The sequence below is a fragment of the Mchenga conophoros genome, linkage group LG15 (genome assembly GCF_057382185.1).
Source record: "Mchenga conophoros isolate Kocher_MC1m ecotype Shallow Benthic linkage group LG15, M_conophoros_male_GT1.1, whole genome shotgun sequence".
Classification (NCBI taxonomy): Eukaryota; Metazoa; Chordata; class Actinopteri; order Cichliformes; family Cichlidae; genus Mchenga; species Mchenga conophoros.
This window is the reverse complement of record NC_140540.1, coordinates 7,357,352-7,382,303: the sequence shown is the minus strand read 5'-3', so window position 1 is coordinate 7,382,303 and position 24,952 is coordinate 7,357,352. Positions and strand designations below refer to the sequence as shown.

The 24,952-nt window shown below is 38.8% G+C and overlaps 4 protein-coding genes and 2 pseudogenes across 8 annotated transcripts in view; all 6 read left to right on the top strand.

Annotated features, from left to right (window-relative positions):
• The window catches only part of LOC146557647 (clathrin coat assembly protein AP180), a 30,550-nt gene extending 29,100 nt beyond the window's left edge, over positions 1–1,450 (top strand). For all 5 annotated transcript variants that reach the window (XR_014888452.1, XM_085245774.1, XM_085245771.1 and 2 more), the window contains one exon: positions 81–1,450. The gene's annotated coding sequence lies outside the window, so the exon portion shown is untranslated. The remainder of the gene's footprint in view (positions 1–80) is intronic.
• A 202-nt stretch (positions 1,451–1,652) lies between these two features.
• LOC146557646 (putative G protein-coupled receptor 33) lies at positions 1,653–3,576 on the top strand (annotated as a pseudogene).
• Positions 3,577–5,550: 1,974 nt separating this feature from the next.
• On the top strand, positions 5,551–7,404 carry LOC146557645 (leukotriene B4 receptor 1-like). Its single transcript, XM_085247402.1, has one exon. It carries the CDS (start codon positions 5,551–5,553, stop codon positions 6,523–6,525), a length of 975 nt encoding a protein of 324 aa, XP_085103528.1. The 3' UTR covers positions 6,526–7,404.
• A 5,422-nt stretch (positions 7,405–12,826) lies between these two features.
• LOC146557644 (leukotriene B4 receptor 1-like) lies at positions 12,827–13,801 on the top strand. Its single transcript, XM_085247701.1, has one exon. The coding sequence runs from the start codon at positions 12,827–12,829 to the stop codon at positions 13,799–13,801; it is 975 nt and encodes a 324-aa protein (XP_085103827.1).
• Positions 13,802–17,811: 4,010 nt separating this feature from the next.
• On the top strand, positions 17,812–18,795 carry LOC146557643 (C-C chemokine receptor type 8-like). Its single transcript, XM_085247700.1, has one exon. The coding sequence runs from the start codon at positions 17,812–17,814 to the stop codon at positions 18,793–18,795; it is 984 nt and encodes a 327-aa protein (XP_085103826.1).
• A 4,893-nt stretch (positions 18,796–23,688) lies between these two features.
• LOC146557642 (leukotriene B4 receptor 1-like) lies at positions 23,689–24,683 on the top strand (annotated as a pseudogene).
• Positions 24,684–24,952: the final 269 nt, after the last annotated feature.

The following is a 24,952-nucleotide window of genomic DNA, read 5'->3' as shown; positions in this document are numbered from 1 at the left end:
TAATAATGCAATATGTTGTGTCTGCTAACACATTCCTCTGACAGAAAGCTAAAACAAGACCATGTTCTTTCTCTGTGTAGGTTTGTCATCGTGTCTGGAGCTCTGTGGAAGTGGATGTCTGCACCCCCCCCCCCCCCCCTTTTTTCTCAGCCTCTTCAGCCAGCCATCAACTCTTCGATCTTTGCCCCCCCACGACCCCTGAAAGCAACCTGCCCTCTTTATCTAATGTTGTAGCACAACTGTGAATGTGAACCCTAGATACAGAAAAAGAGAATTCCGTTTATGTGTGTGTGGGTGTGTGTGTTATTCAGTGTTAACATTTACTTAATATACTACAGAAAAATTAACAAAAAAAATCAGTAAATGTGTATTTAGATTCATTCTGGATTTTGGCGTATCAGCTGACTTGGAATGGTGGATATATGTTGGTTTCTTTGCGCATCTCCCAGACGAGGACTGTGTTGTTCAATGTGGACTGTGTTCGGTGTAACTTCACTGGCCAACTCCCACTCCTCTATCTCTGTTGTTCAGACTAATACTGTTTATTGTCATTAAAGACTTGGTTGTACCCATATATATCTGATGGCCATCCATCCTACCTGTCTACTTCAAGTTTTTTTGGACAAAAGCTCCTTATCAAAATGTACTTAAACACCACTTGCACTGCAAATCTGGGCTTATCACTAAAGACATTAAACAGTGTTTCGTTTCATTTTCACATTATCTTTTTTTAGGGATTGTATGAAACATGCAAAAATTGACATATGCATTTTAGACTATTTTAAATGACAGATTATACATATTTTCTTTATTTTAAGTGAAAAAGTGTATCATATATTTTTAGTTACATTAAATTATATGGTTGGATAAAAATGCAAGTAGACTAAAAAGTTTCCCACTTTGTACATACCTCTGAAGCTGTAACAAATATTGAGTGGAAATGTTGCTCAGAGTGTGTGCTGTGTCGCCCTTTGCTGGTGTGGAGTGGTACTGCATCATGACGTGAAACAGGTGAATCTGGGAGGCACTCTGAAAGAGCTGCATTCCTTGTTTTATCTCTACATACGATGAGTCCAAGTTAAGGTGGAAACAAAGACACGAGGAAGTGTTTGTGATTGGCCTCAGTTGTTTTTGGGTGATTTGTGATAGAGCAGCAGTTGGTACATTTGTTCATGTGCTGCTAACGGGCTCACTGTAAAGCACTCGAGTATACGCTGGATGTTCTGTGTATTATTTCAAAAAGTGACTGTATCTTAATCCATTGTGGCATTAACAAAGTGTTGAAGGAAAAATAAAAATGGCACCTAAAAACAAGAAGAATGTGGATGAATATCAAAAATTAAGGATTCCTTTCTTTTGTTTTTTGTTACATGGATGGCATCACCCCCCCTCCCTCAACCCCACCTGCATGTGACTCCAAATGAGATGCAATAAAAGACACATCTGTTGATCTCAGTGACCTCAGTTCATCACTTATGCCTGCTTTGGTTTCTATCAGCACTATTTATATTTAACAACAAAAAAAGTGTTTGTGACATGAACACTACCCAAAATAATGAAAAAAGGAAACTAAAAAAAAAAAAAAAAGGTGGATATTCACAATTAACAATTGAAGCACATATTGTTAGAAAGAGGGGATTCATGAGTTTCACATGGTTGCTGGTAGGTAGCAGTGGCCTTGAAAATCTAAATGTGAAATTGCACAACAACAACAACAACAGAGGTTGTAGTGACTCTAGTCATGCTTGCAAAAGCAAATGTAAGTTGTGCTATCATATTATTAGATTCATATAATGAATCTAATATGATTGTTAGCTATCTGTCGCAGGGGGACATATTGAGCACTTGTGAACATTGCATGTTTTGCATATGTATACATTCCAAAAAAAAAAAAAAATCCCTTCTCACCCATCTGGGGTACTGCCTGGTGTGGTAGACCCCAGCCTCTATGGATCTTGTACTTAGAGCTTGTTCCTGTGCTGCCATGATTAGAGCCTCTTTGCTGTCTTTCACTTGATCTTTGTCCAGCCACTAGTAGGATTTCTGGATGTGAGCCACTTCCTCTATATGCTGGTACATACTGTGTCGGGTAAAACACCTTATTTACTGCAGCGCTAGAGGCAGCTGTTTCACGGTGGCTGCAATGAGCATCCAGCGTTACCTTCAGGTGGTGCACTTTGAGAGGAGGTTACATGAAGTTGAAGCATGGCGGCTGCTGGTTCCACTGTGGCTGGTTTCAATGATCCTGTCCATCCCTGCTTTAGTGGTTCAAAACCTGGACGACGATCAGCACTGGATATGCTGCAAAGCTCACTACTCCTCTGAGGGCCAGAGGATTGCGGTGGTGTTCACAGGATTCCTGGTAGGATTTGTGGCATTTTTGTCATAGCTTTTTCATACATCAGTCTCTACAGAAAAGTGAATCGGGCAGCCTTTTTCAACAATCCACAGACCACGAGACTGATTATCAGCATTGTTGTGACTGTTTTTGTTCTACGTGTGCCATATTATGCCATGAATATTGTGGAGATAGCAGCTGTTTCCCTAAATAACAAGCCCCTGCTGAGGTTTTGTGAGGACAACTGGGGCACTTTTGCCTCTGTACCATTTGTAAATATTAAAAATATTTAATGGAGAAGTTCAGAATTCTCCAAAAGCTGCCTGAGTTATCAGATATCACTGCAGAAACTGCTCAGTGATGAAGGTGCTGTGGTACTCTGTGTTTGTCACAGCAAGCTGTAGGTATTTGGTGGTTTAATGATGACATCTTTTCTCACATCAGCTGTGTACTGATTAAAGCTGGTCCTCACCCAGAGCTGCAAAACAACATGTTTGTATAGAATGCAATGTTTGTTGACATGGAATCAGGTAAACATTCAAAACAAAGTACCCAGTATTAAGTGATATACGTATATTTTACCATAAATTATAGTCTAATCTCCATAGTTTTTAATCTTGTTTAAATCATCATTATAATCATCTTTAACTGTTACCATCCCCTATTGCATGCCATACTTCAGACATCAGATGCATACAAGTAGATCTTAAATTTCCAAAACCAAATCAATTAGCTTTGCAGAATAAACCTAGCCAACCACCGACCCTGCCAATGCTGAAAGCAGCCTGTCCAAAAATCACGAGTTAACAAAGAAGGAATAAGTAGTATATTTCATAATACTAATCCTAATACTAATGATGATAATATAGTTTATAGTTATAATTCACAAAGAAAATGTAAGTTAAAAAGGCGCAGTGCTCTTCTGTTGAGTTCTCCCATCTCATTAGGTCTATTATCTCCAGCTGTGCACTTGTTATCGTATCCCCTCATTCTCATGTATTTATGTAATTTTTTAATTCTTATCATTATTAATTTTTTTTTACGGGGGCGTCCTTGCTGATTTCCCCGTGTTCTGGAATTTTTTTTTACTAATCAGCATAAATGATTGCTTTGAGTTTACTCCAGCCTCCTGTGTTTTTTCATCTGGGTCAACAATAAGCAGCTTCCAAGCAAAAACAAAACCAATAATAATAAAAAATCATTCCAACTTATTTTTCTCCTTCCTGTATAAAAAATAAAATCTTTTATTAAATAAAGATGTATTGTGTTGTTTAGAGAGAGATCTTACAAGGGTTTATCTCATGCTTTTGCAGTTCAAAATGTCAGTTGACAGGAATATAAATGTATCATTTGTGAACATATTTAGAGGAATATTTTCATTTTTTGTTATTTATAATTGAATGCTGCTTCATATAAGTAAATAAATAATACACACACACACTTCTTTTTATATCTTAGTGAGGACATCTAACAATCAAATATGAATGCCTAAACCTAACCCTTAGGCACAACCTAACCACAACCTAATTGTAACTCTGATACTAAAACCACATCGGAGACGACCATTTTATCTGTTTTACTGTTGGTTCACATCAGTATATGTAAAGCTGCTCAAAAGATGAAATGTTTTCTTGTATGTTATTTTTTTTTGTAAATGAAAACATGTACGACGCTACTTATCTTTTCTCTCATCACTTGTGAAATCTGTCACTGCCTTCCCTGTTCCAGCAAACTTTTGAACCAATTTGACCTACGGGCACATACAGGGTGCATGGATGTGTGTTGTCTTAGTCTCCAGTTATTCTTTTGTTCTTGCTCCTTTGGAGCTTTGTGACATAACCCTGACTATGTGTATTTCCTGGTGATTTCTTGTTTTATTCTGGGGGGTTTTTGGATTCTCTTCCAGAATTCTCTGTGTTTGTGGAGCTCTGAACTAATACTCACTTAATGAGTGTACTCCTCCCTACAGTTATTTGCATTCGGGTCCATGATAAACAGCTCACACAGGTTACATACAAAAAAGGGTCATGCAAATACCCATGCTGAGGAAAAATGCAAAAACCAAAGAGCTCTTGGGTGCAAAGAAAACCAACACATTCAAAACAATAAAGCTTTTGTTAAAATAAGAGTTCAAAGAGAGGAACATGGGTATGGGTTTACCTTGCACTTTTGCAGTTAAATATCAGGCAAGAGTCAGCAGTTTCAGCAGTTTCTGCTCCAGAGATTTTGATCTTTTTTGATGATCGGACCATCGTTTTGTTAGTCTGAGTCAACCTTTCTCTCATTACAGGGTAACATGATGGTAAACTGATCAAATTACTAAAAGCAAATGTAAAAAAAAAAACAGACCCCACACAAAAAGGTCAATATCCAATTATATGACATAAACTTCAATGTGTGAAAAATAGTGTTCAACATTTTAGGTGTAATCAAAGTGTGTTCTTTTTCTCAGTAGTTCAACATGGAGACCTACGATTTGGTTCATGTGGGATACCTCTGAGCTCCATGTATGTTTGCATTGCAGGTCACATTATTAGTAGAGCTCTTTGTGTGAGTAAGGGGATGTGGGTAAATCCTTGGATTTTGTTTTTTTCTAACTCAAGTCCAAGTTACACAAACAAACACAAACAACGAACTATATCCTGTTCAGATAGGACTTGTTGGTGGAGACCGCAGAGCCAAGCAACAACCTTGAAATGTAGTTCAACAGCACAAAAACTTTTGGCTTTAGGGTAATATGTCAGAATTGAAAAAAAGGCTGAAGATCTGACGATATTCCAGAGTTACAAAGCTAAAAAAAAGGACAAGAAACTGTATCCTTTTCAGATAGTCCAAGACAGAAGATATGTTTGCTTTTATTTTCCACTCCATCTCAAACTAAAAGAAATTTTCCATTTCACCAAAGACATACAAATGTGCTACTAAATGCAAAAATCAAAAAGGAAAATCCAAAAGATTCCTACTAGCAAAATAAATGAATAAAAAGATTCAAAACTCCCAGTTATTCGTGTCCATATTTCCTTTTGTGGAAAGAGTTATGCAAAATTCTGAAAACATGGTGGCAGGTGTCTTTGGGATTTTGCATAGCTCACAGTTTCCTTGTTATCAGTTCCTCTTTGACTACATCAAAAAACAGCAACTTGTTTACCTGACTGCACATTTATCGTCATCATCACTTGCTCAGTACACACCCGAGCAAGCAAGCTTGCAGCATGGCACAACTCAACTCCACCAATATTACCTATAACATCTCCTCCTGTCCTGGATATTCACCTAGTTTCTTCTTGGAACCCAGGAGGCTACTTCCTGTGGTGGTGCTGTCCACCTGCTTTCTGCTGGGATTCCCTGGAAACATTGCTGTCATCATTCTCAAGCCAAACTGGGAGAACATGTCCAATCTGACCCAGAGTTTGATGCTGAACCTGGCTGTGTCAGACCTGCTGTGCTTGGCTACCCTCCCAATATGGATTTACTACTTTGTCTGTAGCTGGACCCTGGGCCTGGCGGGCTGCAAGCTCATGTCATACCTCATGTACTGCAGCGTTTATGGCAGCCTGCTGACTGTGACTGTGATGAGTATCCAGCGTTACCTTCAGGTCGTTCACCTGCAGAGGAGTTTACCTCAGGTAGGAGCAAGCTTGCTGCTGGTTCCGCTCTGGCTGTCTGCAATGATCCTGTCCGTTCCTGCTTTAGTGGTTCGACAGCTGGTAGAACAACCACATTGGTTTTATTGCAAACATCAATACTTCTCAGAGGGCCAGTCAATAGCTGTGTTGTTGACAGAGATACTGGTTGGTTTTGTTTTATTTTCTATCATTGTTTTTTCATACATCAGTCTCTACAGAGAGGTGAATCGGACAGCTTTCTTCAACAATCAACAGACCACGAGACTGATTACCAGCATCATTGTGACCTTTTTTGGCCTATGGGTGCCATATTTAGCCATAAATGTGCTAGCAGTGGCAGCTATTTCCCTAAAAAATGAGAGCCTGCTGAAGTTTTGTGAAGACACCTGGAACGCTGTTGGAACACTAACATTTCTAAGTAGTACCATGAATCCACTCCTGTACACATTTACTTCTATTCATTTGTCCACTCTGGGCCAAAGAATTGGTAACCAGTTAAGAAGGACGTTCAGAAATCGCTCTCGGTCAAGAAATGTCACTGCAGGAGCAGCACCTCATTGATATAAGCTCCCTGAGAAATGATTTTTACTCTGCTGATACAAACAGTGTGTGGTCATCTCTATTTGTCACAGCAAGCTGTTGCGGATAATGGACTTACTCGTTGAGCTGGTTCTCAACCAGAGAATTCAAACAGCATTCAAAAAAATCAAAGTACCTATTAAATGACCTCTAATTACATATAATTTTTCCTTAACTTATATCATACTCTCCAAAATATTTTTTCACCTGCTATGAAGGCTATGAGGCCCATTAACTGACTCTTATCGACTGTCATCACTCTTATGATCATACTTCAGATTGAGCTTTAGATTAGTTGTTAGCCAGAGGACCTGTGTAGCATGTCTCCAGCTACATGAATTCCTTAATCTTAACTAAGCAAACTACATCCAGCTACTCCAAAGAAGCCTGCTGAGACAACTAAGCCACTCAGGGCTGCTACTACTATTGGTTTGTGAATTGATGCTGAAATATCAATTATAATACCAGATATTTATGTTCTAGAAATAATCTAGCTCTTATCTAGAAGTTCCCATAGTAAATTGGGGAAAATTTGTAGTTTATGATTAACAGGAACATAATGGAAAGCATCTATATTATCTGCATTGTCTAAATGATTGGTAGGAACTACTTCTTTTTCCGCCTCTCATAATGATATCCTAATTTCGACTGTCTAAATGCATCACTGCTCATGTGTGCTCACTCAAAATGTGGAGTTGCTGGCAATATGTAGCACTGTAGCTGAATTTTGGAAAGTGACTTGCATCTGGGTTTAGGTTTTTGCCTCACTACAGCCTGTACATACTTATAGTTATAGCATATTCATAACATACTTCATACCGTGTACATTATAACATATCATAATAGACCCATTTCTGTAATATACTCACATATCTATATTATTGCTAATATATATTTGTAATATATCTATATCATGGCTAAAGCACTTCTGGATGGATGCAAACTGCATTTCGTTGCCTTGTGCCTGTGACATGTGCAATGACAATAAAGTTTAATTCTATTCTATTCTATTGTATCTGTGTTTAAATGAGTGAATTCCTGTTAAGAGATATACTCTAAAACACTTCTTCAGTAGAGAATCAGAGAAGAGAAACACAGAACTTCTTGCTAGCAAGGGCAGCCTCCAGAACTGAGACTCGCACTGAGGACTGCCCTGGTCTTTATTTATATACTTCAGTGAGCACTTGTTCCTTACATTGGAATGTGGAGGTGTACGTGTGTGTGTGTGTGTGTGTGTGTGTGTGTGTGTGTGTGTGTGTGTGTGTGTGTGTGTGTGTGTGTGTGTGTGTGTGTGTCAGAGTGTGACCCCATAAACGACTTCCCTTAACCTGCTGGTCTGGAAAATCCAACAGTTCATCTATATGTAAAAAAGGCACTTAGACTAAAACTAACATAGCTACGTTAATCCTACTGTAAAACAATAAAACAAGGTACAACCTTTCCCATGCTCCTAGGATGTGGGGGTGAACGCCAGAACACCCTGGAATGTTACAGACCTCCTAGGATGAGACATTCTTTCAATATGCCACAACTATATACTTCTAAACACAAATGATTACATGCAGTATTCTACCATATGCAAACTTATATCATTAAAAGATTATACTGACTACTAAGTACAATTTTCCATTGACAATTCCCCACATCCTTAAAACCACAGATTTCCTTTTTTTTTTTTTTTTTTTTTTAAATCGTAGAGCATTAAAAGTGGATTATGTAGACTAGGTATCTTTAAAATATACAGGGCACTCTCAGTAAAACAACTGCTGTAGGCTTGAAAAATCCCAAAATACAACGCAAAATATTTTCTAGATAAGATAGCTTTAAAATAATATGGATCTATAAAGTCTAAAAAGATGTTTCTCAGCTGTATTATTATTTTCATTCAGTCACATTTTGGTAATTGAATATTTTCAAATCTTTTTTTTTTAATTTCTTCTATGATAATTATTCATAATTAAACAATAAGAACAAGAAGTCCCATGTCTTGTATTCATTAGAAAAGTTACAGTTTGAAATACGCTACTTTTGATTTTCCAAACACAAGTTGTTGTACTGGCATCAGATCAGTACCATCGATACAGCCTGAATTTGACTTGCCATTAGATCGGAATGGAAATCAGTCACGTCGTACATCACTACTACATATCTATGACAGTGACAACAGCTCAAACTTACCATTCAGTGAGTTCATGACAACCAAAGCAGCTTCTCCACATCTTTAATTTTCTTCTTTCTCGATTTTAGAGGCTTGTGTAGATTCTGAGTTAATGTAATTTTTTTTTTACAGTATAAAGTGATTTGAGAAAACTGCTCCTGTGATTTGGTGACATATAAATAAAACTGCATTGAAACTAAACAGAGGTGGAAACAACAATTAATGAAAAAAAATGAATAAATGTTTGCTTTGGAGCTCCTCCTTCACCAGAATTGACCATCTTTCTCCATTCTTAACAACAGAAAGAGTTAGAAATAGACAAGAAGAAGCGCAGAGAAGGTGCTGCACTGACACTACAAGTCTATAAATCATGTCATCAGTTCAGTTCAGTTTTATTTACATAATGCTAAATCACAATAACACTCACCTCAAGGCGCTTTGTATTGTAAAACCCTGCAATTATACAGAGAAAACATCAACAGACAACAAGTATTAGCAAGTGCTTGGTGACACTCCCTTTTAACAGGAAGAAACCTCTGCAAAGATGCTGAAACATATAGGAGGTGTTTTTATAATATTCATTACAATATGAGGTACTGAAGTTACATTTTAAATATGTTGAAACACTGAAATACTGAAACATTCAAAATAATATAAAAATTAATAAAGGTATGTTACAGGCTTTGATTTTAATGATTAGTCAGTTGAACAGCCACATTTGTCAGAAACAATTTAACAGTTGTTTAGCACAACATGCATTTATTTAAAGGGAGAAATTTAACAACATCATATCATATATATTATATTATTGAAACACCTACCTCTATGGTCAAAGGAGCTTGCAAAGAAAAGCGTCTGGACTTCTTTAATTTGCTTGAAGACGTTTCACCTCTCATCTGAGAAGCTTCTTCAGTTCTAAGGTCAAATGGTGGGGAGTCCCAGATTTAAAACTAGTGGGAGTAACCCCCCACAGAGGGACAAAAGGACCCCCTGATGATCCTCTAATCGCCTGAGCCAAGGTGTGAAACTGGGTGTGGGTCCCAATCAGCCAGGGTTTCGGGTGAGCTCATTGTGAAACCTGGCCCCACCTTATCATGTGATTTCCTGAGGTCAGATGGCCCAGGACGTACACCACTTTGTGTTGGTCGTTCACGTGGAATTGGGTATCATTCCAGTGCTGATTTACTCTGTCCTCAAAAGCTGGCCCATAAGTCTGGGCACAGACTGCCCAAAAAAATGAAAATAAATGTTCATTATCTGTATGTAAAATATTCTTTGCAAATATTCTAAGGATGTATTCATGTAAATAAAACTAGTGTGACATTTTTTAGCAATGAAATGCAAGAAATACAAAACTATAAAAAAAAAAAGTAAATCAATAAAGAAATAAATCAATAAATAAAACACAAAAGTATTTTTATTCAAATTATTTTCATGTTGCCTTGAAACAAAATACCTCCCACTGCTGTTACTGGAGCTTGCAGCAAATTACCAAAACTTCTACATATATTTATGTTTCATGCTTTGGAGAGGCAAAGTATGAAATAAACAGGGTAGACCAGTATTTCTAGTTTGCTGTGATACTGGGTTGCATCTCCCTTCAAATCAGCTTTGTGACAACTGGTCCTCAACTGTGAAAATATTGTAGATGTTTGTTGAAAAGGAGACATCTCAAAAGACTCAAACTTTCTAATGAATTGGATACAATCTTACCTTAAGTTAGAGTATAATATCAATTAGATTTTTTTCCTCACCTGTGAAAGTTTTAAGCAGATAAACAGAATATTATTGATTGTAATCACTTTCCTGATCCTATGTCTATGTAGGTTGTCAGTCATCCAGGTCATGATAATCTAAGGAGCTTGGAAAGAAAAGCGTCTAGACTTCTTAAGTTGCTTGAAGACGTTTCACCTCTCATCTGAGAAGCTGCTTCAGTTCTAAGCTCCTTAGATTTTAATGATCATACTTTATTGGGCATTGAGGTCACAGGGCTGTGTCTCTAATACGCTGGTCTGAAGTACGGGGGCCCCACAGGGAACTGTGCTGGCACCGTTCCTCTTCACCCTCTACACTGCAGACTTCTCCATCAACTCCCCACGCTACCACCTACAGAAGTTCTCTGACGACTCTGCCATAGTCGGCCTCATCACAGGTGAGGATGACTCAGAGTACAGACAGTGGACTGGACTTTGTGGACTGGTGCCAGCAGAACCACCTGCTGATCAATGCCAGGAAAACCAAGGAGTTGGTGGTGGATTTCCGGAGATGCAGACCCACCACACTGACACTGGTGAACATCCAGGGAGTGGACATTGAGATAGTGGACTCGTATAGGTACCTGGGTGTTCACCTGAATAATAAGCTAGACTGGAGCCACGACACTGATACTCTTTACAGGAAGGGTCAGAGCAGACTCTACCTGCTGAGGCGGCTGAGGTAATTTGGAGTCCAGGGAGTGCTTTTAAAGACCTTCTATGACTCTGTGGTGGCATCTGTCATTTTTTACAGTGTTGTATGTTGGAGCAGTAGTTTATCGGCAGCTGAGAGGAAGAGGTTGGATAAACTCATCAGGAAGGCCAGCTTTGTTCTGGGATGCACCCTGGACCCAGTGCAGGTGGTGGGAGACAGAAGGACTCTGGCCAAAATAACATCTCTGATGGACAGAGTTCCCCCCCCCCCCCCCCCCCCCAATGCATGTAAATGTTGCTGAACTGCAGAGCTCCTTCAGTGACAGACTGCTGCATCCTCGATGCATGAAGGAGCGTTTCTGCAGGTCCTTCCTTCCTACAGCTGTCAGACTGTACAATCAAAACTGCTCCGAACAAACACAGAGGCTTGTATCAGCGCTGTAACTTGCACTATTTTATCAACAAATTCACACTATAACCAGGATTTGCCTCATAACTTCATTTAATTTTATTTAATTTAATAAAGGTACAGTACTCTGTTTTTGGTAACAATTGTCCTTGATGTAAACATGTAAAATTGTTTATGTTTCTGTTCTGTGTCTTGTGTACTGTTTGTTTGTATATGTGTCTTTCTTGCTGCTGTTACACCCAAATTTCCCCTTGTGGGACAATTAAAGGATTATTCTATTATTATTCTTCTAAATTTCATACAAGTTTTAAGCCTGAGGACATGTTTTGTCAAGTCTAGTGAATAACAAACAGAAAACAACTGAGAGTACATACAGTAAGCAAATGTAACTCCAACTACAATCTTTTCATAACCAAATTAATTAACTTTACTGCCTAACCATAACCAAACACCTGCCACCACCTACCCTATCAGTGACCGTAATAACAGATTCTAGAGATTTTTTTAAGTGAAAGTCTAATTTCTTTTCATTTACCCCAACCAATCCAGTACATGGCCTCGTTCTGCCAGAGGCTTCTTCTTGTTGAAAGGCCGTTTTTGTTTCTCACTGTCACCTAATGATCGCTCATAGGGTATCATTTGATTGTAGGGTTGTTTTTTTTCTGTATTACTGTAGGGTCTTTATCTTACAGTATATGTGCTGTAAGGTAAAAAAAAAATGGTGTTGTGTTTCAGTGCTATATCAATACAATTTAACTCAGAGCTTAAATCTGGGACTCTCCACCATTTGACTCTAGCCCCGAAGAAACTTCTCGGATGAGAGGTGAAACATCTTCAAGCAACTTAAAGAAGTCCACATGCTTTTCTTTCTAAGCTCATTAGACTACGATGATCCTTTCAATTTGTAAATAAAACTAATATGCCAGTTATACAAACACATGCAAATGTGTATAGGTAGAAAAATGCAAAATCCAAAAATAAATAAATGCAAAAATAAAAATTCTCAAGTTTTACTGACAAATGATGTGTATTACAGACATAAAGCATTTACAGTATTTGCAGGATTTGGGTTGAGTTTTATTCAGCACATTTTTGTGGAAACAGCAGCAAACTTTGGTACATGGTTATAACCTGTAATAAATTCAAAAATGTATAAAAAGAGCCATGCAAAATCCTGACACCATGGGTGTAAATGTTTACTTTGACATGACTGTTTCCTTGTTGTTAGTTCCTCTTTGACAGTTCATGTGACTGGACATTTATTATCATCACTTGCTCAGAGCACATCATTACCTGGAAGCTTGCAGCATGGCACAGCTCACCAACGCTGTGGTTACTTCTAACATCTCCTCCTCTCCTGGATATTCACCCCATTTTTCATGGGACTACAGTGGTATAGCTGCTGCAGTAGTGCTGTCCATCTGCTTCCTGCTGGGATTCCCTGGAAACATCGCTGTCATCATTCTCAAGCCAAACTGGGAGAACATGTCCAGTCTGACCCAGAGTTTGATGCTGAACCTGGCTGTGTCGGGCCTACTTTGCATGTTTACCGTTCCATTTTGGATTTACTCTTTCCTCAACAGCTGGACCCTGGGCCTGGTGGGCTGCAAGATCATAACATATTTTGGGTACTGCAGCATATATGCCAGCCTGCTGACTGTGACTGTGATGAGTGTCCAGCGTTACTTTCAGGTGGTATACCTGCAAAGGAATTTAAACCACATACAAGCATGGAAGCTGCTGGTTCCACTCTGGCTGGTTGCAATGATCCTGTCCATTCCTGCTTTAGTGGTTCGACAGCTGGTAGAACAGTCAGATTGGACATATTGCAAACATCAATACTATTCGGTGAACCAGTCAATGGCCGTGTTGTTGGCAGAGATACTTGTGGGTTTTGTTTCAGTTTCTGTCAATGTTTTTTCATACATCTGCCTCTACAGAGAGGTGAATCAGGCAGCCTTTTTCAACAATCCACAGACCACCAGACTCATTACCAGTATCATTGTAACCTTTTTTGTCGTGTGGGTGCCATGTCTTGCCATAAATGTCCTGGGTGTGGCAGCTATTTCCCTAAACAATAAGGACTTGCTGAAGTTTTGCGAAGCAGCATGGGGCACCGTTACAGCACTAACGTTTGCAAACGGTGCAGTGAATCCACTCCTGTATGCCTTTACTTCTAATGGCTTGTCCACTCTGTGCCAAAAAAATGCTGAACATTTAATGCAGAAGCTCAGAATTACCCCACAATCTAAGTCAGCAAATACCGTTTCAGACGTAAGATGACAACGTTGAAAGCTCTTTAATTATTTAGATTTTTTTATCAAATGATTTTCCCCCTGTGATGCTGGATCTTCTCTGTCCTGCACTGTAAAACAACAACAACAGAAATATACAGTAAAATAATTGTGTGTAAACAACAAAATTACCTATAATATCGCCAATCACTGTTCTAATACAATTAATCAGACCTAACATAACAGTGCTGTTGGATTTTATTATGTATCTTATATGCAATGTTATACTTTTACTTTTAATCCATAATTAATGTCATAATAATGTAACACCCATTAAATAAAAATCAAAATACTTTTGTTAAACTAGTAAATGGGTTTAAAAATACAGCAATCCTATGTTTTTTTTTTATTATACTAACTGTCTAATGGGGGTTTGTGTGTATTTTAATAAAACACTTTATAATAATGTAACACTATTAAGCATTAGTAAGTATTAGTATGGTTGTAGTGAGTGCTTAATTTATCATTTATATATCATTACTCCTCCTTGGTATTTCATTTATAAATACAGATATGTTTATCCATCTGTTACTAATACCAAAAACCATGTACACCACCACTGCTGTACGTTGTTTAACTATGTACAGTTACTGCTAGTAAAAACCATAGTCGTTATAATAGTCATAATAAAATATGGTTATCTATAAGTAGGATACCTAGGAGCAGTTTTAGGGTTTTCACTAAAACACCACAGCACTGAGATGTGTAATTTCTGAACATCCTTAAAATGCTTATGGTTGAAAATTTACCTTTTTGGTAAGTAAGGCAGGTTTGACTTGACACCAACAAGTCATAATGAATCTACTGAAAGAAACAATAACAAGTCTGTATGAGGGAAGGACACATTAAAATAGATACATATGTCTAAATTTAAAGAGGCATGTGTACTGAATCCTAACTGTTGGGTACAAGCAGCTAAAAAACTGAAACCACTAACATTACCTCAGTCATTAACTTTGCTAGCAAGCCCACTCTCCTCTGAATATTATGAAAGCAAAGGGTTGGTTCAGTAGTTAAAAAATAGTTAGTTGACACCTCTGTTAACTACAGTAAAGGTAGTGTGTTATATTAGCAAGCTACTGATACTGAACTTAAGTTTCTTATATTTGTCTTGCAGATGCAACATGTACAGTTGTGCCTGGTGTACATTGTGATCCTTTTTCCTCCCCTAAAATTAGTTATTGGTGTTTTTACAACAATTTTAGAATGTTCCCGATGTCCACACACAACAATTTAATAATTACTGAAAATCTTGTGAAATATGCTTAATTCATATAAAATTATACTGATGTGAGATAATAAAGATAATTGCTTTGTTTGGTTACGAAAGCCATTAAAAAAAAAGGTCTAGTACACCCCATGCCCCCTTTTAGACTCACCCCTGTTTGCTGATACTAACGCTTCCATGTAAAATAGCACGGTTATAATAAATGTATATTTAAACATGTTGTCAGATAGTGACAGATGAAGCCTCATGGAGACTTGTAGCTTTCCATTTAAATGATTTTAAAAAAAGGTTAGTTTCTTAAGGCTTCATGTGTAAACATTCCCCCCTGCTGGTCAAAACCATTATTGTCATTTCAATTATTTGTGACGTTGTTTTGGCTGTCATGCAACAGTGTCAACATAGACGTAATCACTGCCTAGAATTAAAAAACAAAAAAAAACAACGACTCTAATTTGATTGTATGTGGCTCATTCATTTATCAAAAAAAATGTTGATTGATGTGCGGTTGACAGTAGTAGAAGTCTATCAATGTCAAAAACCTTGTCAGTATGATTTCAGTATATTTTTGAATAAATCCAATCCAAATCCATGACATGAGATGTTGATGTTAAAATCACAGTCTTTTCAAATGATGAGACAGTGATTGTGCTAATGAATACTGTGCGGATGTTGACTTTTATCATTTTTATCAAGATATTATATTTTTTCCATTGTGCTTAGACTCAGTTTCTCTTTTTGCTAATAACCACTCTGGCTTTGGAGAAACCGTTTCACATTGTGCTGAGAGGCAGGAGTGCAAAACTATCCCACAGTAATCTTGCCTAGATGATACCCATAGATGCAGTGTTGTTGCCATTGACACACAATTAACACTTCCCAATGGAATGAAAAAAAGAAAACAGACTTGTGTATATTATAGTAGTAACACATTTCATTATTTACAGGCATATTATTTGTAATACTTTATTGGTAGAGATCACCTCATGGGTGGAGCAGCTCTTCACCTCTTTGTGTACACTGTTTTGATGGTATATATGCATCAATCTATCAATCGTTTGTTGTAAGATTCAGATAATTATTTTTTAAAAGCTAGATATTTTAAATGAGAATAAGAAAGAAAAGTATTTCTTTGTGCCCCCGTTTCCCTGTTAATGCCCTACCTGGCGCCCCTGGCAAAACATTGCTAGACCCGCCCCTGCACAGTTACCAGCTGTCAGCTACATAGAAAAGGATCCTGGTGTTATTTGTCTCTCAGAAACAGTTAATAACTTCCCTTTAACTCATTCATGTCACCCAAAAGGTAAACCTGTTTCTCCATCACCTGTTCAGCTCTGATGATTCAGTAAAGACATCTCCTGGTTTCATCTTCATGTTTCACCACATATCCAAACCGACATAATGACCAGCAGCTTTTACAGCTGTGGCTCCAGCAAACATCAGCTGATACTAGAAATGAATATTAAATAAATTCTAACAACAGCTGATCAAGCTTAAACATGCTGCTGTTGTTTAACGCGACATCTGCTGGTTTCCTCTTTCTGGCGCAAAGTGGGCGATAAACAAACAAGAGAGAAAATCCGATCAGCTGATCATTGATCAGTTTCATGATTGAAGTAGCAACAGGAGAGGGAGGGGGAGAGAATTAGAGGAGAACAGGCAGCTGACAGCGTAAAGACACAGAATAACTCCAGCTTTGTGTCTTTTTCATTCTAGCTAAAGTCCGGGACAAACTGCGTTCCTTTTCACCTCAATATGAAACGCGTAATATTTTCTCTGAATATGGGATGATTCCGTTTTTTACGGCAATTCTAATAATTAACCTTATGAACATAATAAAGTTCAACATCAGTAACATCATGGCACCCACCCAGCTGTATAGAAACTCCGTCATCCTAGCTAGTACCCTGCACGAAAAAGTCAGCATAACGAAAATAAACTCCACCTAAACTTGGTTTATATCTGACCCAGATAGACATCAGGTCATAACTTCTTACCTGAAGTTCAGTTCACCTGACACTCGGACCGGCGGCCGCCTTGGGTCTCTCCTCCTCCTGCCTCCTCTTTCCCTCATCCACCCGCTGGCCTCCATCACTAGCTAATGTTACTGAATCTGTGGAAGCTCCGCGATAGCCACCACAAGAAGTAACGAATAACGACCCTATCTAAATCCCAGTAACGATTAACGCGTTCCTCATTTTGGCATAATAACTAGTTACCGTGCTCGTTACCACAATAATAACGTAGTTACTGTAACACGTTACTTAATAACGCGTTAGTCCCTACACTTCTCATTTGCAAGCGAGCCTCAATACATGCTTGATAAGGGACTTCCTGGATTTCTTGACACATACTTCAAAGCCTCGAAACACTGTGGCCCATCACTATCAGACGGGGATTTTATTGTTTGTCTCGTGTTGTCAGCCTTTATTTTGATTTATTATATGATATTATCATTTCTCCCTTTTTTAAATGTGTCAGTGTTGGAAAAAAATGGCAAAATCTCCAATTGTATAGCATGAACTCCTAAATATGAAAGCGTATGCTCAAGCTTAAGAGATATGGACTATGAATCAAGTTTGGGTGTTGACAGAATGCATACAGAAGGCATGTAAAATCCTGAAAACAATGACAGCAGGTGTTTACGTCAACACAACAGTTTCTTTCTTATTAGTTCCCCTTTGACAGCATCAAATGAGAACAACTTGTTCACCTGATGGTACATCTATTATAATAACTTGCTTAGTGCACAACATTGTCAGCAAGCTTGAAGCATGGCACAAGTCAACTCCACAGTGAATACCCTTAACTTTTCCTCCACTCCTGGATATTCACCCATCACCTCCTGGTCCACAGGCATGGCTCCTACAGTGGTGCTGTCCATCTGCTTCCTGATGGGATTCCCTGGAAACATCGCTGTCCTCATTCTCAAGCCAAACTGGGAGAACATGTCCAGTCTGAGCCAGAGTTTGATGCTTAGTCTGGCTGTGTCAGACCTGCTCTGCATGCTTACCATTCCAGTGTGGATTTACTCTTTCCTCAATAGCTGGATGATAGGTGAGACATCTTGTAAACTCATTACATACTTTGTGTATTGCACCATTCATGTCAGCCTGCTGACTGTGACTCTGCTGAGTGTCCAGCGTTACCTTCAGGTCGTTCACCTGCAAAGGAGTTTAAATCAGGTTGAAGCATGGAAGCTGCTGGTTCCACTCTGGCTGGCTGCAATGATCCTGTCCACTCCTGAGTTGGTAGTTCGAAAGCTGGTGGAACAACGACAGTGGACAAAATGCAAAAATAAACACTCTTCTGATGGCCAGAGGTTGGCTGTGGTGTTGACAGAGACTCTTGTAGTATTTCTTTCACTTTCTGTCATAATGTTTACATACATCCATCTCTACAGAAAGGTGAATCGGGCAGCGTTTTTCAACAATTCACAGACCACCAGACTAATTACCAGGGTCATTGTTACCTCTGTTGTCCTGTGGATGCCATATCTTTCTATAAATGTGTTGGGTGTGGCAGCTATTTCCTTGAAAAACGAGGGACTGCTGAAGTTTTGTGAAGACAGCTGGAGCATTGTTGGAGCACTAACATTTATAAATAGTGCAGTGAATCCACTCCTGTACGCCTTCACTTCAATCCGTTTGACAACTCTGCACCAAAAATTTGCTGAACACTTAATACAGAAGTTCAGAAATTCCCCAAATCTGACTTTGTCAAGAGATATCAGTGCAGAAGCAATATCTCAATGTTAAAAGCTCTCAGGGGAATTAATTTTCCCTTGTGACACTGGAAAAGGCATCTTTTGGTCAAGTGATTTCTCTCCTGCTGTTACATGTAGGTTGTGGTGCTCTCTATTTGTCACAATGAGTTTTTGGTTTAAGCTCTAAATGTGAAAATACATGTTTGTTGACAGGGAAGCAGACAAATGTTGAAAGAATTAAAAGACCAATTACATTAGAGGAAGCAGCTGTGTGTTCTTCCTGGTAAGAGTGGGAACACAATGAAAAATGACTTCACTATAGCTGAAAATGTTTTGTAATAGTTTTAATATTTCTTAGAGAAATGTTTGCCAGTTCTGATGATGTGTTTGTGCTTATCTATGTTCCCGAGGATTTGATGAGAGCAGCTGGCTAACTAGAGATTGACCTTACTCAGTGTATAGGAATTTCTTTTATTTATGTATTAATCACATTATTTTATTGTATAATGCCTTGGTGCCACTGGATTTTAGCATGTCTCACACTCATGCAGTTAGACAGATGGTGGGGGTCTGGTAAGGAAGTTGGGGGGAAGCAGACAACTCCACAGGAAGAATCTTTTGTCTCTTCGATGACTCTGGGAGGTAGCAAGGGAGTGTGAACCTTAAGGTGTGAAACAACTGTGTACTGCCTTTTGTTCCTGGAGTAGGTATTTAACTGGGAGCCATGCTAGGCTCAGGAATAGACTGCTGACTGTCTGCCCCGGGGTCATGCAGGCTCTCCACCAAGCTTGGTTTTTCTGTTCTTTGTTTGTGATTAAAGAATGTTAGCTACCGCTCACCGCTTGTCTGCAGGCTTTATTTAAATGGAAAACATCCACAACACTCAATAATAAAGTAAATTTCCCAAATACCATATGTAAGTAATATAATATGTAGAAATGCATTAAATGTAGAAACAACACAAAAAGTAGTTAAATCGTCTCCTGCAACTCTGTATAGCATGAGATTATTAATACTGATGCAGTAAATAAGATTAACATCACTTCCCTGTTGTAATTGGTTACAGTGGAACTAATTTTGCATTGTTTTATGTACTGTTGCACAGTTTTGTTTTGTTTTTTTGTTTTTTTACAGTGCATCATATTATGCACATTTTCAACTGTTTAACTAAAACCTGTAAAGGTACAACTATATCTGGCACCATGTGTGTGTTCTCTTCTTCCTTCAGAAAAGGTTTTAGAGAAATGTATTTTTATTTTTGAAAGCTTCACTCACTGTCAGCTTCACTCGCCTCTGTGATTGTATTCACTGGAAAATCTCAACGAAGCTTTGCATTGTTCTTTCACTGAAATGCCCCATGACGTGTTAAAGAATTGTTATTCTATTAGCGTATTTACTCTTCAGCTTAAAATATCATCTGCTTTCGCTGCTTTTGGCCTCTTGTATAGCAATATTATGCTTTACCACTAGATCGCAGTAGAGGCTTTGATACTTCATGGTAATATGAGCCAAAACAAAAAACAAAGCAACTGACTGATTATGTCTTACCTAAGAAAACAATATTGCAGCAGAAATGAATTCCCCTTATTTTCTTGAAAAGCTACTTCTGTGTCCATTAATGACTTTCTCAAAAGTCATTTTCTGCAGGGTCTTCCTCATCTTGTTATTAAAAAGAATTTTACACCATTTTTTATTTCTTTTAGCCATGTTCATTTTTCTTCCACACATTCTTGTATCAAAAAACATTACATTCAATCATGTTCACATTTTAAAACAACTTGATTTTCTTTTTTTTTCCGTTGTATTATATGTATAAATCTACAAAATAATTACCTTACCTCAGTCTTCTTATTTACAGTAAATCTGTAAATAGATTCTGCTGTTGTCATGGACTGTGTGCAGCAGACAGGAATGGAGGACCCAAAATGCAGACTCCAGGAGGCAAACGTGAACGCAAAACTCAGCTTTTATTGCAGGAGGGCAAAAAACAGAAACTAAAGCTATGTTCACACTGCAGGTCTTAATGCTCAATTCCGATTTTTTGATCAAATCCGATTTTTTTTGTCTGGTTGTTCACACCACAAATAAAATATGACAGCAAACACGCTCTAGTGTGAACGGTTCACGGCCCTCAAAGTGGCCGGCATGCGCAAAAGAAGACGTCACACACAACGCGCTCTGTTTACGGAAGTAAAAATGGCGGCCACAGTGCTAGTTATTCAAGTTTAGCTTGAATAGAATTGTCTCCCCATATGCTAAACTAGTCCAAAACCTCACTTTCTGTCTATTGACTCGCTCCATCTCCAGTTTCCACTGCCATACTTTCTCGTTTGTCTTCTCCGGCACTGATAATTGGTGTCTGTCTTGTGCCAGTGACATAAAAGATGGATTTAATGTGACATGACCATTCAAACAGCAGTCGCTTTCTAAAACATCAGATATGTATCGGATTCAGTACCACATATGAAAGTGGCCAAAGTCGGATTTGTGCTGTTAGAACTGTCATCCTATGAGCCGATATGGGTCGCATATGGTCAAAAAAGTCAGATTTGATGCGCTTTCGTCTGCAGTGTGAATGTAGCCTAACTTAAACAGGCAGAACACACACCATGGAATAAGGAGATCGGAAAACACAGGGCTTAAATACGCAGTGGGATAACGAGGGAACGAGATAAAGGAGTAGAGCACAGCTGGGAGTAATCAAACATGACACGAACAAGGGGAAGCAAAACTGAAAACATTAACATAGGATGCAGACTGTCAAAGTAAAACAGGAAACATAACACAGAGACGCGGGCTTGACAAGGGGATATGCCTGCCAGGGGAGACAAAGACAGAAACCAAAAGACTAAGAACTCTAAATAACACAAAAGCAAAGACTAATAATAAACAACACAAAACACTGGGTCACAGACCCAGGACCGTGACCACTGTCCTGCTTCAAAAATCTTTCTTGCAAAGTCACACCAGGTCTTTGCCTCCCATAAACCCACTGCTTTGTATGTTGTTAAATTCTCAGTTCTTTGATCTTTGGGCTGAAGGAAGGACAACACTCGGTGTATAAATGCTCAATCAACAATCATTTTATTCCATACAATTCTCATTATTCCATACAACACTTTTGAGGATAAACCATCCGGAGGGGAGATGAGCGCGGGAGGGTGTCCGCCTGATCTCGTCGTGTCTGAGCGTTTCTCACATTCTTATACCTTCAGCCCCCCTCCACAGTCATAAAACCTAAACATCCACATTCTTTCTCTCTCTCAGTGAGCCTAAGTTATGACCTTGGCTTCCTGTGCAGTATGTTCTGTTCTTTTCTAATCAGACAAATAAGGCCATGATTCTCTGAAAACGATATTTCTTATAACGCAGCAGTAGCATGCATAATAAAACAATATCATTCATTCACCATAAATCGGCAATCTAATGTAATACAAATCAGTTAACTGTACTAGTTATCACCTTCTTCTAAGTCAGGAGAATAATGCAAACTAAAACTACATAATGATTTCACAATCTTTAATTAGGGGTCTAACGTGGCATAAGATAATATAATAATCTCACAATGTTCAGACGTATTTACAAAGACTTCAAGGATCCAGTGGCAGATCTTGGGATATTTAATAGGTGTGAATCTCACTGCATCATTTAAGTCCCTATGCTCACGCTCCTCAATTTCCACCTATGGCTTGAAAACACCCCAGCCACCCTCCTCTGCAACTTCCCTTTACTGCATGCATGTCCTGCTTCCTGTCTGACTCAGATGTAAACACCTGGTACACCGGCCTGCACATAACAGTTCTGATACATCAAATCATCAGATGTCTTTGCCACTGAGCACCACCATCTCACCTCCTGGGTCTTTGTTACCTTCACCCGAGGAAGAGGGACGAGTGTATGGACAGAATAGACCCCAATTGATCTCACCTTGAGAGTTGGAGGGACAAGTTGGGTATGGGAAAGCCTCACCCTAGGAACAAGGAAAGGTTCAGGGACTGGCTGGAACCTGGCCCTGGCTGCTCTCACCCTGGGGTTAAGATTAGTGGAGGGATTAGCTCAGGAGAAATAACAGTCTTTGGAGATTCAGATAACCAAGAGGGTGATTATAGATATGGTCTTTGTCTCTAGTAAACAGTGAGTGTTTATGCTAAGACACACAAACTTGGCATAGACAAAAGATAAACAAGCATGGGGACATGACAGACTACATATAGGGGATGGTAGGAAGAACAGACAGAGACAAGACTAAGATGAACAGGATAAGAGAGGGAATGAGCTAATAATGAGCTTGTGCCTCACTCATGTTATTGCCCGGCCAGATGCAAACACAAAACACTGAGTCGTCAGACTCAGGACCATGACGGTTAAAACAACAACAACAAAAAAAAAATCTTATGATGATTTGCAGGTGGAAAAAACATTTGATGTGGTTTCATTTTCCACTCTATGTCTAAAAAAAGCTCATGTGAAAGTTAGCGAAAGACATGCAAATATGCTTGGATACAAAAATGCAAAAATCCAGAAATGCCCAGCTGGAAATAAAATAAACACATCCACAGCTCCCAATAAATGCTGTCCTCATTGTAAAAAAACAACAACAACAAAAAAAAAAAACATAGCTGTCCACCCACATTTCTAGGCTTCTATGATGTTTAATGGCTCAAATTGTAGAAAATCTACAATTTGATGACATCAAAGTGATAAAGTTTAATTTTTGTTTCTAGATGTTCTTACACTGGTGCTCTCTGAATAAATGGAAATAAATGCAAAGATTTATAGAAAAAGTCATGCAAAAATCCTGAAACCATCAATGCAAATGTTTGGATCAGCATCACAGTATCTTTATTATTAGTTCCTCTTTGACTTCATCAAAAGTAACGACTTGTTCATGTGGCTGCACATTTATCATCATCATCACTTGTTCAGTGCACAACAGTCAGCAAGTTTGCAGCATGGCACAATTCAACTCCACCATGGTTACTTCTAACATCTCTTCCTCTCCTGGAGATTCACCTCATCCTTCCTTGGACTCCAGGGGTCTGGTTCCTGCAGTAGTGATGTCCGTCTGCTTCCTGATGGGATTCCCTGGAAACATTGCTGTGATCATTCTCAAGCCAAACTGGGAGAACATGTCCAGTTTGAGTCAAAGTTTGATGCTGAGTCTGGCTGTGTCAGACCTGCTGTGCTTGGTTACCCTTCCACTGTGGATTTACTCATTCCTCTATGGGTGGACCTTTAGGCTGGTGGGCTGCAAAATCATAACATACTTTGTGTATTGCAGTCTTTATACCAGCCTGCTGACTGTGACTGTGCTGAGTGTCCAGCGATACCTTCAGGTCGTTCACCTGCAGAGGAGTTTAAATAGGGTAAGAGCAAAGATGCTGCTGCTTCCGCTCTGGCTGGCTTCGATGATCCTGTCCACTCCTGCTTTAGTTTTTCGACAGTTATCTGAAGATCAGCGATGGACAACATGCAGTAATCAATACTCCTTCGAGGGCCAGAGGATGGCTGTGGTGTTGTCAGAGACTCTTGTAGGATTTGTGTCGCTTTCTGTCATTGTTTTTTCATACATCAATCTGTACAGAAAAGTGAGTCGGGCAGTACTTTTCAACAATCCACAGACCACCAGACTGATTACCAGCATCACTGTGACCTTGGTTGTCCTGTGGGCGCCATATCTTGTCAGTAATGTAATTAGCATGGCAGCGATTTCCCTAAAGAACGAGGGCCTGCTGACATTTTGTGATGACATTAGGCGCACTGTTGCAGCAATAATATTTGTAAACAGTGCCCTGAATCCACTCCTGTATGCCTTTACTTCTAATCGTTTGTCCAGCCTGTGCCACAAATCTGCTCAACTTTTCATACAGAAGTTCAGATTTTCCCAAACTATGTCCACAGATCTCACTGCTGGAGAAGCAACTCAATGACAAAAGCTGATTGGGAAATTAAGTCAAAAAATCTCCTCTATCCCATTGATACACACAGTGTGCCATCCACTCTATCACAGACAGCTGTTGGTGATTGCTCGTGTAACGATAAACTTTGAGGTTAAGCAACATCTCCCCTCAAACCAGCTGTGTGCTGATTACAGCTGGTCCTCAAACAGAGGATATACATCTTTGTGGAAAAGAATTATGAAAACACTAAACACTAAAAAGAATCAATGTACATATTAAATGAAATACCATTATAGGCAATCAATTATT

What these genes read in the sequence shown, in the direction of transcription:
- LOC146557644 (XM_085247701.1), top strand. Translation starts at nt 12,827, where the DNA reads ATGGCACAGCTCACCAACGCTGTGGTTACTTCTAACATCTCCTCCTCT.
- LOC146557645 (XM_085247402.1), top strand. Translation starts at nt 5,551, where the DNA reads ATGGCACAACTCAACTCCACCAATATTACCTATAACATCTCCTCCTGT.
- LOC146557643 (XM_085247700.1), top strand. Translation starts at nt 17,812, where the DNA reads ATGGCACAAGTCAACTCCACAGTGAATACCCTTAACTTTTCCTCCACT.